Consider the following 15,458-nt stretch of genomic DNA (forward strand, 5'->3'; position numbering starts at 1 on the left):
CGGCGCCGCCCGCCCGCCCGCGACCGAGCGAGCGGGGCCGCCGCCCGCCCCGCCCCGCGCCCGCCCCCGCCGCCATCTTGGGGCGCGTCCCCGCCGGTCCCCGCCCGCCCTCAGTTGCTCTTCCTCCGCCGGGCGCCCTTGGCGCAGCCGCGGCCCAGCCAGCCGCCGGGGCGGGCGGGCGGCGGCGGCTCCGGCTCCTCCCGAGGCGGCTCGGCGCCCGGCGGCGGCTCGGCGCCCGGCGGCGGGGCCACCGGCTTCCGCGAGTGCGTGCCTTCCTCCCCGGGGCGCAGCGGCTCGGCCAGTGCGAAGATGGGGTCCCGCGCCCTGCGGAGACAGGGTGAGCGTGGGAGGGCTGCCAGGCGGCCCCGGGCCGGCCGGCCCCCGGGGCGCAGCTGCCAGGCAGGGCCCTGGGCCGCTCACCGGTCGTAGCGCGGGATCTCCAGCCCCAGCTCCGCCATCAGCAGCCGCATGACGTCGTCGCAGCGGCCGTGCAGCTTCAGGGCAGCCAGGTCGTCCTTCGGGGTCCACTGCAGGAGCGACACCAGACCCGCGGCTGCAGGCATCTCCCCACGGGGCAGGTGGGGCTCCCTGCCCAGGATCCGGCCCGCGCTCGGGGCCCTGCACGCGCCCGGGCAGACAGGCTCACCGCACACTAGCGTCCACTTGGCCCAAACCCTTCAAACCCAGTGCAAAAGGCTCTCACCTGCAGGTTCACGATATATAGCTTTGGACGACGAGTGGGTGGCTTGCTCATGCACCAAAGACGTGGGTATTTTTTCAAAACCTGCCACAAAATAGAGATTATCAGTACAGCCAAAGGCACGCGTAATTGTGAACCGTATCAGCGAGAGGAAAAGGAATGTATTACCAGGAGGGGAAAGAGGGAGGAAGAGAGACTATCACAGATGGTGGGCGAATCCTGACACCAGAGTTTACAGTTGTCTGTTTGGGAGGAGACTGCTCAGCACCAAGGTGTATCACCAAGAGGGAATGCTGCTAACAATCTTCACCGAGTCTCTAAAGTTACCTTTAAGCTGGAACCCAGACAAAGAATCACATCTGCTTTGCTTGCAGCTTCTGTTGCTGCTTCCCAGTTCAGGGGCTGTCTCAACGTCCCCTTCTCCCCAAAGTGGACGATTGTATCTCTCAACTGTGCCCCACACTTGTGGCACGTCCTGCCAGTGTGATGCCTGTGCAGGGCTGTGCGCTCTGTCACATCAAATACTCGCACGTACTCTCTGTTGGGTGTACAGGAAGTGCAGACCTGGTGCAGGACGAAAGCAAAAAACCTGTTACATCATTAGCATCTAGCCCGTGAAGCGCCAGGAGCCAAGCACTTCTCTCAGAAGAAAAGCACTTTTCGGGGACAATAAATTGGAAGCAGTAGAAGGGATCATCAGGGATCAGATGCTAACTTGGAAAAGTTCGGAAAGCCTCAACTAGCAAGTGGAATTACAGGGAGCCTGTTGGCTACGCGATAGGAGGGATTATCAGAGAAGGTCTGAGGAAGAATAGTCAGAAGCAGAAGGCTCTAGCAAGTACAGAGAAAAAACTACTGAGTTGTACAGAACACTTTGTTTTGGCGCCTGCTGACTAGCTCACCCCAAACCCGATGGCCTGAAGATACGAACTAAGCAGAGGCTAGCCCTTGTACTAACTCTTCTTGAGCTAGTGAGAGATAAATAGCTTACATTATCTTCTTGTGAGGCCAGCAGACAGTAACTTTATCCTGTTCTGGCCACTCACCTCTATGTACATGTTTCCATGAAGCTCAGATATTGCCGTTCGGGGTAACCCACTCCGCAGGTGCAGCCCATCACAGTTTTGAGACACCACATGCTGCACCTTGAAGAGAATAGAACACTGAGCTAGCACACATGCAGAAGACTCAAAGTATTACTCAAAGGCAGGTGACGCCTGTGTCTCAACATGCACCAAACGGCCCCACACGTCAGAGCAGAACTAACAGAAGAAGAGCGTGGAGAATGGACCGTTACGAAAGCTAAATGAAAAGACTACTCCTGCTAAACAGAGCTCTACTAGGTCTGGCTGACTTTGTGGCCAGGTCCCCAGACCAGCCTCACCAGGAGGGAAATACAAGGTGTTAAAGAAGAGGCACCAGGGGAAAAACTGCCAGAGCTACAGTCCGGAGCTAGCCTAATGAAGACTCAGCTGTACGTGAGCACAGATGCTTTTTCCTACATGGATGTGTAGCCACCCGAGGAAAAACAGTAGTTAGGCAATCTCATTAATAGCTTTTTTCCACTGTTGGGTTTTATTTATCATACTTAGACAAGAGGAACACAAGTGAGGTGCAGAAAAAGCATCTTACCAGGTTGTGCTTGTGTAGGCAGGCAATGCTCATGTGGGTGAGCGTGGGCTCTGCCTCACTCAGATCTGTAGCCCTGACAAGAAGCAAGGAAAAAAGTTGGAATTGCCATTAATCTCTCTTTCAGTATCAGCTTTCTGCTACACAGCTCAGAATCTCTCCTTACCTGATGCTCCGGCCCTTCTGCAGCAATGTCCATATGCCGTTAGGGCCCCTGTAGTCTGGGATTGAAGCTGCCTGTGTTTTTGGGAGAGAAAAAACGAGGCCTGACGGGAAGGTTCATACCTCTTGTCCACAAACACATCAACCCGGTCTCACCCGGGACAACCGGATACACCTCATTCACGGATGCTTTTTCATTCGCTCCAAGTTTTCTTGCCATCCAGAGGGACCTTGACAGGCTTGAGAGGTGGGTCCGTGCGAACCTCATGAGGTTCAACAAGGCCAAGTGCAAGGTCCTGCACCTGGGTCGGGGCAATCCCAAGCACAAATACAGGCTGGGCAGAGAATGGATTGAGAGCAGCCCTGAGGAGAAGGACTTGAGGGTGCTGGTTGATGAGAAGCTCAACACGACCTGGCAATGTGCGCTCGCAGCCCAGAAGGCCAACTGTATCCTGGGCTGCATCCAAAGCAGCGTGGCCAGCAGGTCGAGGGAGGGGATTCTGCCCCTCTGCTCTGGTGAGACCCCACCTGGAGCACTGCGTCCAGCTCTGGGGTCCCCAGCACAAGAAGGACATGGACTTGTTGGAGCAGGTCCAGAGGAGGGCCACAAAGGTGATCAGAGGGATGGAGCACCTCTCCTATGAGGAAAGGCTGAGAGTTGGGGTTGTTCAGCCTGGAAAAGAGAAGGCTCTGGGGAAACCTTATAGCAGCCTTCCAGTACCTGAAGGGGCCTACAAAAAAACTGGAGAGGGACTTTTTGCAGGGGCATGTAGTGATAGGACAGGGGTAATGGCTTTAAACTGAAAGAGGGTAGATGTAGATTAGATATAAGGAAGAAATTCTTCACTGAGAGGGCGGTGAGGCACTGCAACAGGTTGCCCAGAGAAGTTGTGGACGCCCCATCCCTGGAAGTGTTCACGGCCAGGTTGGACGGGGCTTTGAGCAACCTGGTCTAGTGGAAGGTGTCATTGCAGGGGGGTTGGAACTAGATGATCTTTAAGGTCCCTTCCAACCCAAACCATTCTATGGTTCTATGATTCTAGCACAGTGGTTCCCTAATCGCAGGAAAACCTTCTTTTCATATGTTTTCTCTCTCTCTCTAGCATCCTTTCTCCCACCTTACAGCTCTCATTTTCACCTCCAGTATTTATTTTCTCCAATTTTACCATTATGGAATCCCTCCAGAACCCTTTTTCCCCCTTGGTACTTCCCGTTTCCCTACACAGAACTCAGTTCTTGAACCTTTCCTTATTTTCACTAGACTCTGATTTCCGGTACCTTGCACTCAGCATTCTTTAGCAAAAATACTTGTGACATTAGCACTCATACGCCCTGCCCAGAATCATGCTCCATTTCAACAGAGACTGTAGAAAAGGGAAAGAAAAATAAGGTTCCCATCTCAGAGTTCACACAAAGGTGACATATGTCACATTAGAAGAGGCAGAACCAGACTTTCACTCTCCCAACAGAGGTGACTGAAACCAACCATTTCATAAACTGTCATTTATGACTTCTGATAACCACCAGTTATTCCTACTTGTCCATTAACGCAGGCAACGTTAATTAGCTAACTTGTTTTTAGGTTTTACACCAGAAGCAGTTGAAGAGGCTTGAATGAAGTAAGACTAGCGATCTCCTCGTTTAAGAGGCACATTCTTCTCACGGTCACAGAGGTGATGCAGCCTCGGAATCTCCTGGGCAGCAGGCACAAGCCCAAGACGCGAACTAGCAAATGTCTCGGTCACGGTTTGCAGCGCAGCGGTGTTAACGCAGCATCCCAGACTCGCAACACGCATCACGTAGTCATTTGGAGACCACAAAAAAAAGTCCAAACAACATTGCAACACTCCTGAAGGAGCTCCCAAAGCTCCAGCCACTCACCCCCAAAGAATCCTACCGTACTGATCCCGGCTCCTGTATAGATGACAAGGTGCTTGGCATTCCGGACAGCAGCAGCCAGCTCGGTAGCCTTTCTCTTTAACTCCTCCGGTTCGTCACATACCTAGAAAATACGACTGAGCAAGGCCATGTGTTTCTGAGATACAGCGCATCGCCGAACCCGAAGGAACAGGGAGCTCCCTGGAAGGTTTAATACGGGCCCAGCCGAGCCAGAAAGAGTGATGCAAATATTATCAGGAGTGGTTTCTAAGTAAAAGAATGCAGGTGTTGTCCATGTTATCCATGGAAGATCAAGGGAAAAGCCGCCTGGATAGCAGCACGTGCAGATCCGTCCTCCCAAGGGACGTGCCCACACAGCGCACACGCAGAAAGCCGCGTGCGTTTGGAAAACACACAAACCTGGCAGCCGCTGAAAGTAAAGACCGATGCAGAGACAAACCGAGGGCAGACACGGGAGGCGGCAACCTCGGGGGCCTGCGCCGTTGCCGGTAACGCGGCACGGCGGTTTTCCACCGCGGCCTGCCGCAGCTCCAGAGCTCCCCCCGCAGCAGCCAGCCTGGCGACCTCAGCCCCCGCCCCCGGAGCGCAGGGCTCCTCTCCCCACGGCCTGCTCCCCGCGACAACCGAGCAGCGGCTTCGGGGAGGCGCCGCGCCGCCCGGCCGGGGCTGCCAGCCCGCAGGCCGAGGCCGAGCCCGCCGTTCCGCCGGCCGCCCACCTCCTCCTGCCGCCGGCGCAGCCGCTCGCGCCGCTTGCGGCGCCGCTCCAGCTCCCTGACGATGTCCTCGCTCTCGCTCAGCACCTGGCACTCCTCGGGGCTCCGCTCCGCCGGCGGCTTCCTCCAGATGCGGGACACCTGCCCGGTACACGCGGGTGGTCACGGCGGCCCGGCGGCAGCGGGCCGGGCCGGGGCGGGCCGCACCGTACCTGTCTCCGCCGGTCCCGCTGCTCCTCCTGCTGAAGGATCTCGGCGCGCGCCGCCGCCTTCCGCTCCGAGCGGCTCAGGCTGCCGCCGGCCGCCATCGCCCCGGAAGCGCCCCGCTTCCGCTGCCGGGCGCCCCGCCGCGGCGCCGCTTCCGCTAGCCGGCGAGAGCGGCCGAGCGCCACTTCCGGCGCCGCCGCCCCGGCTGCGGCAGCGCCCCCCGCGCCGCGGCGGACCGCGCCCCAAGGAAGCGCCAGGCGGCGGCTGTTTGAAAGCGGTTTATTGTCACGTACAAAACAGCGGCGGCCGCGGCCGCGGACGGACACTATGTACAGCAATAAATAACGCCCGCCCGGCCCGCCGCCCCGGGCAATAACTTAGCAATAAATACCGCCGCCCGCCCCGCCCCGCCCAGCCCAGCCCCCCGGAGCCCCGGGCCGGGACAGGCCCTGCAGCGCGGCGGTCCCGGCCCGGGCAGGACGGGCCCTCGCCGGAGCCCCCGGCCGCCTCAGGCCGCCTCGCCGGGCCGGGCCGGGGGCAGAGCCCGCCGGGAAACCTCCCCTGGGGCAGCCGCCAGCAGCCCGGGCCTCCCCCCCCCCCGCCGCGGGCGGGGAGGCAGGCCCGGCCCGGGCAGGCAGTGACACGGGGACGGAGGGTCGGCCCGGGGTGGGGGGACGGGGGACGACAGGACAGGTCCCTCCGTCCAGCCGCCCCGCTCCGGCCCCACTGGGCAGCCCGGCCCTCGCCCTGGCCGGAGAGCAATGCCCGCCGAGGCTGCGCCGGGCGGGAGTAACTTCACACAATTCACCACAAGATACACAAATCCCCGGCGGCGGCGCGGGGTCACGCTCCACGGGTTGGCTTCGCGGGCAGGCCGGGGCAGGGCCCCCCCTCCCCAACCGCCGCAGTAACGGCACCGGGAAAAGGAGAAAGAAAACACGACACCCTTCACAGCAGGAAACCAAACGGACGAGCACCTCAGGAACAAGAACTGTCACACTCCAGAACGCTATATACGAGAGAGAGGTCAGCGTGACGGCTCGGGGCAGGGGTCGCCTCGCACGGGGAAGAGGAAGCCAGCTGGCGGGGGACCGGGTCCCCCGGAGCAGGACGGGAGACTCCTTGGACACTGCGGAAATACGTCACTCGGGGTCCAACACTTCACCAAGAACAAAACCAAAACCAACGCGCTAGCATAGGGAAGCAGCACTCACGAGGGGACCGCGTCCCCGCTGACATCCCGCCCAGCACCTGCAGAGCTTCTTTACCACACGGGTGCCCTTCAGCCATGGCTTTGCACCTGCAAAGGACCTGCAAACATGCACCCCCTACACAACGTGTCCTCATCGAACACACTCGGCCACTCGAAGCAGGCTGGGGCCACAACCTAGCAAGCACAGCACAGGGGAGGAGAAACAACAGCGTTAACATCTGGTGGAGTCAGTGCTGCCGCCTGCTCTGTCCTCCTGACTCACGGTCTCACTCCAAAGCAGTGCAGCCTCTTACCGGCAACAGCACGGCTGCCACCCAGCAGGCAGGGAAGGACCCGGACATTCCTTGCTGCAGAGTACAACGGAAGCAAGTTCACCATGGCTGCAGGATTGCCCGTCATCGCCTGCTCTGTTGATGGGACCCTCCTCACACCACAGCCTCCAGCCCCTGGAGCTCAGTTCCTAACCAGCCCCATACACAAAACCTTGGCTGCTCACCCTGCTGAGGTCAGGCCTCCAGCCGGATTCAGAATGGCTCTCTAGGCAGGTTCGATCTCAGGCTGGCTCCAGGAGGGACAGGGTTGGGACTGACACCCCAGGCCAACCGGAGGTCTCCATGTTTTGGAACATCTCACCTCTTCCAGGCACCACGTCACCAGCTGGAAGACAAAGGTTAGAGCCCAGAGCTCTGTGCTGAGCGCTGCTCAGTGCGTAGCCCATCCGGTGAACGGCTGGGAAGCGGCATGTCGGACACTTCAGCTCAGAGAAGAGAAAGCCCAGGGCTGGGAGGGGGAAGCCTGGAGGCGATGTTCTAACCCACTCCTCGTTCAGAAAGTTCACTGGGAAAAGCATCCCAAACAGCTTCTCCCTAAACTCCCAGTCAATCAGAGCAAAGCTGATCTCCCCCTCCAGCAGGAAATCCCCACCAACTATCTGCTCCTCTCCTGCCACGTTGCAGCTTTCATCGGGTTTACCTGCTTCTCAGCCCAGAGGACAGCAGTATCAGTTCAGCTACGCGAGAAACACATCACCAAAAACCACCCAGTATGGTGAACCATGCCTCCCCGCAAGACTGCGGTTTCACTTGTGCCATCCTGGTCTGTCCCCTCCGCTCAGGAGACTTTCAGCAGCCAGGAGATCACACGGACTTCACCCCCACGTCCTGCTTCTCTAAAACAACTCATTAATCAGCTCAAATCTCTGGGGAGGGGAGAGGGGGATCAAAGTGTTTGTGGAAATGGAGCCTGGCCACAAATAGCTTCTCAGCTGTGTCACACAGCTGTAAGTCTACGCACTCTTCCAACACCCACAGACAGAAGCTGCACCAGGAAAGACAGTAACCATGCCACAGCTCAATTTTCAGTAATACGCAGACACTCGGGACTAGCGCTGGTCCCGCGCTGCCCAGAAGGCAGGCAGACTTGCCCCTCTTGTCAGACGAGCTGCAAGAGCAACACAAGTTCTGACCACAGGGTCCAATTCCAGAGTTAAATCCCATCGGTCTCCTCCTAAACTTGGACAATTCTCCCTTGTCTTACTTCTCTACCGCCTTCGCTGGAGGAAGGAAAGCGCAACGTTTTCCCCATTCAGGCAACTTGAGCCACCCGGTGTCGGCTGCTCAGCAAGAGGCCCGAGCTGCCCGTGCTCCTGCAGCACGCCTCTGCAGAGAAGTGTTTTCTGGGCAGGCATCACTACTTAGTTGCACCAGCCATTCGGTTTTGCCTTCAAGAACAGCAGCACCTCTGCCTGTGTGCCAGAATCCTTCTGGAGAATTCGGAGAGATTCCAACTCAATCTCTCGGTCGAGCTTAGGGAAAAACGACGGCAGCATGAAACGACAGCACATGGCAAAGGCAGCCACTGGCACCACCACACCACAGCGCCACGCAAGAGCTCAGAGAGCGCAACACAAGGGGACACAACGGAAGCCAGCAAGGTCGAGAATAAGTCACTTTTGGTACAATTGCAAAAAGATATCAAACAGGACTTGCCTCTTTTTTTGTCTTTTTCTAAGTTTTATAAATAAAGTCTGATAACTCTTTATAAAAACTAACCTCAGAGCCACAAACAGTTTGCGGGAGGTTCATGAGAAACTTTAAAATTATTTATTTATTAACTTTTAACTAGCAAAGTCTCCGAGAATATTTCCCCATTTATATGGTCAAATATTCTCGCCCTCTCAGATAAAAAAGCTGACTATAAATACGCTCTCTCTTCTGTCTGATTTTAATTTTAAACTTAGATAATTTAATAACTCTTAAAATGATGTTTCTCTCTTTAAATAAAGGGCTATTTAACCACATAAACTGGTTGTGTAAACCATCACACTAGCGACACTTGATACCCTCGAAACACGGGAACAACTAGTGATTTTGGTCTTGTTCAGTGCAACACATTAGGCACAAAACCGGCCTGCAGCCAACACGGTACCTTCCCTCCCTCCCCTGGGGTGTTGGGCCCCTGCGGGGGCCCTGTCCCGGCTCCTTCCCCATCCCTGGGGCAGAGGCAGCAGGGCACGACAGCATCTTCCTTTCCACCACGGCTAGTTTACATGGCTAACGCAACGGACGTCTGAAGGAAACCCACTGTTAGGGCACAGAGGCACACCTAGAAAGGAATAAAAACCTATCACACAGAACACCCCAACTGCAACTACGGGTACCAAATGAGACAAAAGCAGCAGGTTGAGGTGCCTGGCAGTCAGGCACCGAGATGCACCACCTGGAAGAGTAATGAAGTAAAGCCTTTGGAAGTGACCGAAAATTAGGGTTCCCGGCCCCCGGGAAGAAAGCCTCCCTCCGGACCTTCCCCGAGCCCTTCCGTCACCCTGCCGTTGGCCACGCTGCACAGACTTTCTTTGGCTAAAAAACCAAGATCTCGCAGTCTGTCCCAAGGGCGCCCGAGGGCTACAGACCGCTGGGTGGGAGGCTCTGTCTGCAAAGGACAAGGGACGCGTCACCACTGCTCATACCAATCTGGACACAACAAAATAAAACTGGAGTGATCAGCAGGCCAGTCCTGGGCCAAGTAGAAGGAACCCGGACCCATGTGGGGAGGGTTTGTGCTTTGGGGATTCCAGGCTGGTTTTGTGCCTAATTGCCCTGCACAGACAAGCTCAGGCAACACTCGCTTCACTAAGACCGGGCGTCCGTTTTGGATTTCACTATTGTGATGACGCTAGTAGTAGCAACCTTGCCGGGGACGAGGGGCCCCATACTGGAGGTGAGAGGACCCCGCGCAGGGGTCACAGGGCTCCGGGCCACGGTTCTGGCGAAGTTCTGGAGAGCCTCGTATTTGGAGCGGAGAGCATCGAGTTCCATTTTCATGCTGGCATTCTCAGAGGCCAGCTTCTCCACTTCTTGCTGCAGCTCTGCCTTCTGCTTCTCCAGTTCCTCCTTCTGGGTAACACGCTTGACTCTGCAGCTGGCCGCGTAGCCCCGGTTCTTCAGCGTGCGCCGACGCTGCTTCAGCTGGATGATCTCCTCCTTCGACAGGCCCCGTAGATGCTGGTTCAGCTCCCGCACAGACATGGTCACCAGCTCCTCATCTGTCAAGCTGGTCCCATTCTCGCCTGGCTCCCGCTTCACCTGGAAGAGAAGGCGGCACACACTCGTGAAACCTAGAGTGGATGCCTGCACCCGCCACCCGGACCCCTTTCCTCCACCTGCCTCTTTACCTTCAAGGCCTTGTTTCCTTTGTTGGGGGTCGTCATAACACGACAGCCTTGTCAATCAGGTTCTGGAAGGGAAGGAAGGTCAGGTTAGCCCCCCAGGACGCAGCAGAGCCCGCAACATTCCTGTGGCAGGGTTCAGCAGCAACGCCCCATGCTGCTGCACATCCCACTGCCCTCCCCGGCCAACACTCGACAAGCACCCGACTGAGCTGGACTCACAAGCGGCAAATTCTGTCCCTGAGCAGAAACTGCTGCCCTTCCACAGCCCTACTCCCACGGAGACTTTGTGGCAATGCTGGTTTTTTGGCTTGGGGTGGGGGAAATTAAAAAACTAGGAGGAGTCAGAATACACGGAAGCCACATTTTTAAAAATAGCCTGGCAGGCAGCAGGCTGGGTCCAGAGCACGGCTGCTCCGGGCCAGTCATGCTGACTCAGCACACTGGCACTCTGCGCCTCTTGCTCCCTGCCTCATCCTTGTAACTCCCAAGCAGAGCAAGGCAGCCAGTCGCTCCGACACACCCTTCCAACAGGTGCCCAAGCACAGCCCAGAAACTCCCCAGGACAAGAGTCCTACCAGATTCTAGGTGCCCCCAAGGACCCAAACCAGTACGGTTCAAGAACACGCGACCCTGGGCAAGGAGCGCAGGGGAAGCCTTTGCCTCCACAACACGCCTCGCTGGGCATCCCGCAGGACGGGAGAGCACCACTGCTGCGCTCACGCCCCTCCAAACTTTTTCTGCTTCCCAGGAAAGCCCACACGTCCACGTTCAAGTCAAAGTTCTGCACCCAACCTTTCCCAAAGAACAGAAGGACAACCTGATACTGCAGCACAAGGAAGCATTTGGGCACACCCTAATCTCATCACAAATTTGGGCCGATACCTCAGCAGCCTTCACCTCTCCCGGTGACGCAAAGCTGACCCCAGCTGTAGGTCTCTTCTGTGGGAAAGTCCCCATCGGTCCCTGGCAATGCCAGGGCCCAGAGCCACCTTCTCTCTCCCTTATCTTCAGAGCCAAGGTATGGTCGTAAGAAAAAGATTAAGGGCGGTCAAAACCAGAGGAGAGCAGACGTCTTCACCGCCACGGAAGGCAGGATGTCAGAACTGGTAAGAGCAATTCCCAGGCCTGTTTTTACAGTGAATCCTACCCAAGCTCCTGTTTCTGTCCCTGCATACCTCCTCCCCCCCTTTAGTTCAGAGCACTACTACACTGCCCAGGGAATTAATCTGCTCAGACATTGTTCGACAGACATAGCTGCATCTCAGACGGGAACTGCACACCTCCTTAAGCGAGGCAAGCGTTCCTCTGCAAGCACAAACACCTTGTACCTTTCGTCTCTTTGATGCCAAACAGTCAACAGCAATTTTATTTGCTACTGCTTTGCTAAATGTAAGAGGCACTGACGTACAGTTATAGCCAAGAACCAAATGCACAAGTCAGCAAATACGAATTTATGCTCTTCTAGCAGCTGTGGCGCAGGCTCCCCGCAATGCATCTACCACCTATTAGAGGTGAACGGGGTCAGCATTCCCCAGGACACCGGCAGAGACGTTCCCAAAGCCTCCAGCCTGCCAGGAGGGAAGCTATTTATACCCAGAGGACAATGCCCCTTCCAATGAGATGTCTGCTACAAGCTGACAGTGCTGGTGTAGAAAGGGTCACTTTGCCGTCCAAGGAAGGTAGCTGCAATGAAGCAGGCTAACACAGGACGGACAGCGCACAAGCGGCTGCTTCATAAAATCAATTCTCCACTCCTTCCCGTGCCGTTGTATTTCTTTCCTCTGCTCCTACTTGGCAAACAACATGGCTGCTGGGAAAAGGGGACAAGGAAGGGAACAGCTGGGGAGACCAGTAACGTCATCCCTGCAGCACCTCTCTGCACCATCCCCTGGTGAGCGTAAGGAGCCAAGGGCAGGTACGGTCAGTGGGACCACTGAAATTCGTCTGCCTTGTGGCGCTAAAGAATTTCCAGCTGCCTGGCAAGCACCCGAGCTTCCTTCATCACAGCAGAGCTGAAATAAAACAAACAAGGCAACAAACGTGCTGCATCAGGCAGGGCATCGGGAAGAGAGCTCCTTGGGGCAGACTGGGGAAATCAGCAGGGGTGCTCACACAGTCCGGACCCTGCAAAGTCCCCCTTCCCAAGGGGGTCAAAATGAGACGCAGCAACACACAAGTCAGTCAGTAGAATGGGAAGAACAACCCGGAGACTAGTTGTTGGCTATTTTTTGGGTCCCGTTTGAAGGATCAGAGACAGGGCTATTTGGCAGCTCGCAGAGAGGACACCCAGAGAACTGGCACCAAGACAGAGACCAAACTTGGCCTAACTCTCCAGACTGCTGATTGCTCAGCTTTTGATAGCTCCCTGAAGAAAGATCACACTGAAAAGTGCCAAATGCAATGACTGCAACGAAGAAAATGCAGCCTCAACACATTTCCCCAGAGCTCAAAAGGCCTGAACTCAGCACAAGCGCAGCCAATTCTCTCCTCAGCTCAAAGGCAGCACAAGGGAGCTGACAGCACCACGCATGATTCAACGCAGGCCCCATTCTCCACATTCCTGATCGCAGAACCATGCCACGAGCCCCGTGTAAACACGGTGACGTCACCCGTTCCAGCGCAGGCTGGCCCGGAGACGGCGCCCGGAGGAAGGGAGGGAGAGAGGGAGGGAGGGAGGGAGACCCATCTGTAGGGACAGGGAGGCAGAGGAAGGGCTGTGCTCCACAACAGGCTCCGCAGCACCGTGCGGGTGGAGGAGCGTGGTTTGCTGGCAGCGGTCGGGCACACCGCATGAGAACTCTCTCTCCCGGTGTGGATTTCACACTCTGTTTATTTGCTTTCTTGCGAATTAGCTCACACAGCCCTCCCAGGAATCCAAACAAATCAGATGACTCCCCCAGTTACATATGAAGTCAGGACAGTTCCTCTCCTGTGCCCCCCCCTCTCCCCTCGGGAGTCCCTGGTGAGCTCACATCCAACCCAGGGCACTTTGACAGCAATTCTTCCCCCGTGGAATCTGCCCACCCAGCCAGCTCTAACTGTGCTTACACAAATAAAGGAAAGAGCTGGCTCTCGGAGACCCGTTCCAGCCTCCTGGTAGTGCCTTGCTCTAACCGTGCAGCTCAAACGTCACGTATTCTGGGCAGAGACGTCCCCAGCTCTGAACAGCAAGACCCCCCCCGTGCACACAACACACACAGACACTCCGTGTCGGTCAGGCATTGCAGCCTGCTCCGCAGTCCCACTGGAGAGGCTTGCTTCCCACCACAGAGGGAATCCGCTCAGCTCCGAGGACGCCGCAGAGCCGAGCAGACCCACAGCCCCAGCCCCAGCCTCCTCCTTGCACCTGCCAGGGACCGGGGGGCTCGGCGGGGCAGCGAGTCCGCAGACCCCTACGGAACAGCGGCCAGAACCTCGCAGCTGCGTCCCCTCGGCCACCAGCTCTCTCCCGGTCAGCACCGGCCACGCTGAGCGGCGAGGTGACGGCAGCGGGGAAGCGTGGCTGTCCCACCCGCGGCCAAGCCTCTGCGTGAGGAAACGAGAGAGACGCCTCGGTGGCTCGTCACCCTCTCCAGACCTTCGCCTCCTCCCGTCAGGAGGAAGATCACCCAGCAGGAAGAAAGCCCGCGGTGTGAGCCGGGCGAGGAGGCCGGCCGCTGAGGAAAACCCCCCAGGAGCCGCCCAGGAGCCGCCTGCCCGGCAGCGCCTCCGCCCCTCGCGGGAGCGGGGGCCCGGGGACCCGCTGCGGGCCAGGCCGCGGTCGCGCCGGGCTCCGGGGTGGTGGTGGGGGGGGGAGAGCTGAGCGCCCGGGGGCGCAGGGGGGCCGGGAGGGGCAGGCCCGGCACGGGGGCGGCCGGTCCGCAGGGCGGCCGGGGCCGGCGGCAGCCGCGGGCGGGAGGAGCGGGACGCGTCCCTGGTGCCCCCGGGAGGCGGCGGCCGTGGACGGGGACAGGCCCCAGGCCGGCGGCCCCGCGCACCTGTTGCTCGGTCGCGGGGCGGGGAACCGGGCGGGGCGGGGGACAGGGGCGGGCGGCGCAACGGGCGGCGCCGGGGCGGCCGCGGCCCCGGAACCCCCCGCCGTGAGTCAGCGGCGACGGCCCCGCGCGGCACCCACCGACCCGCGGCGGCGGCCCCGGCCGCCATCCCGGGCCCGCCGCGCCCGCCCCGCCCCGGCCCGCCCCCGGGGACCGGCCCGCCGCCCCGCCCCGCCCGGTGCCAGGGCCGCGCCCGCCGCTCGGGCCGCGCCCGCCGCCGCCCGCCGCCGCAGCCGGCGCCGGTGGCGCTCACCTCCTCACGGAGCCGCCGGGGCCGGGCCGGGCCGGGCGGGGAGGCCGCGCTAGGAGGGACCGGGACGCCGCGAGCCGCCGCCGCCGCCGCTCACGGACGCGTCACGTGATGTTTGGGTCACGTGGCTCCATTCATGAAGCGCCCGGCGCAACCGCCCCGGGCCTTAAGGGGGACGCGCGTTTCTGTCGGAGGCGGCGCCTTAAAGGGGAGGCGCGGGGCTCCGCCCGGCCCGGGGGACCTGGGGTGCGGGGCCTGACCGGGAGCCGCGGGAGCTCCCTGGTCCCGACCGGTGCCGCCTTCCCCCCCCCGCCGCAGCCGTGCCCGCTGCCCCGCGCCCGCCCGGGCCCCGGTGGGTCGGCAGCGGGGGGCGGGGGGGGGGTCGGGTCTCCCGGCGCTTCTGGCAGCAGCCTCCGGCCTCGGCGCGCTGCCAGGCGGCTTCCCGCGGCGGCGGAGCCGGCGGCCGCAGCAGCTGCCGGGGGACGGACGGTGTGTGTTGGCCGCTTCCCTCGGGCTTCCACGCGTGTTAGCGGTGCACAGCGAGGAACAGCCGCGCAGCAGAGCGGGGGGGTGCTGCTGCTGCTGCTGCCCCCGGGGGTGCCCCCCTGTTCCACGTCCTGCGTTTTAACTTAGCTCCAGTGCAGAGGAGAGCACGGCTGCCTGCCCCGGCTGCCTGCCCCGGCGGCGTGGCCAGCAGCGCAGCCGTCCTCTCCTCCAGGAGGCCCCACGCTCCCTTTCAGCTGCTCCTCTTTGCTGCATCCACAGTTTCTTCTTAGAGCTGCTGAAACTGCACGGAGGAGCAGCAAGGTCTCCACCGAAAATGCTGACTTAAAGAAGAGGACTTTGCAGCAGCTCTCCCAAGCGCTGGTGACAGTGCTGAAGCAAGCCCCGGCTGAAAAGCGTCAAGACCAGGGCTGGCTCTTCTGCTGTGAAATGCCGCTTTCCCGGATCATGCCTGGCTTGTTCCAGGTGTGTTTCCAC

The 15,458-nt window shown here is 59.3% G+C and overlaps 2 protein-coding genes across 3 annotated transcripts; both read right to left on the bottom strand.

Moving 5' to 3' along the window:
- Positions 1-110: 110 nt before the first annotated feature.
- SIRT7 (sirtuin 7) lies at positions 111-5,411 on the bottom strand. The gene is made up of 10 exons (XM_076353924.1): positions 5,316-5,411; positions 5,107-5,244; positions 4,389-4,493; positions 2,496-2,566; positions 2,333-2,405; positions 1,747-1,845; positions 1,028-1,264; positions 704-784; positions 421-527; positions 111-324 (listed from the first exon to the last, which is right to left on the bottom strand). The coding sequence occupies exons 1-10, from the start codon at positions 5,409-5,411 to the stop codon at positions 111-113; spliced, it is 1,221 nt and encodes a 406-aa protein (XP_076210039.1).
- A 469-nt stretch (positions 5,412-5,880) lies between these two features.
- Positions 5,881-14,545, bottom strand: MAFG (MAF bZIP transcription factor G). Of its 2 annotated transcripts, none has more exons than XM_076353939.1 (3): positions 14,481-14,545; positions 10,197-10,258; positions 5,881-10,107 (listed from the first exon to the last, which is right to left on the bottom strand). In XM_076353939.1, exons 2-3 carry the CDS (start codon positions 10,230-10,232, stop codon positions 9,655-9,657), a joined length of 489 nt encoding a protein of 162 aa, XP_076210054.1. In that variant the 5' UTR covers positions 10,233-10,258; positions 14,481-14,545; the 3' UTR covers positions 5,881-9,654. The 2 variants fall into 2 exon arrangements, with proteins under 2 accessions (XP_076210054.1, XP_076210055.1); XM_076353940.1 differs by lacking the exon at positions 14,481-14,545 and adding an exon at positions 10,413-10,472.
- Positions 14,546-15,458: the final 913 nt, after the last annotated feature.

The sequence above is a fragment of the Aptenodytes patagonicus genome, chromosome 16 (genome assembly GCF_965638725.1).
Source record: "Aptenodytes patagonicus chromosome 16, bAptPat1.pri.cur, whole genome shotgun sequence".
NCBI classification, from domain to species: Eukaryota; Metazoa; Chordata; class Aves; order Sphenisciformes; family Spheniscidae; genus Aptenodytes; species Aptenodytes patagonicus.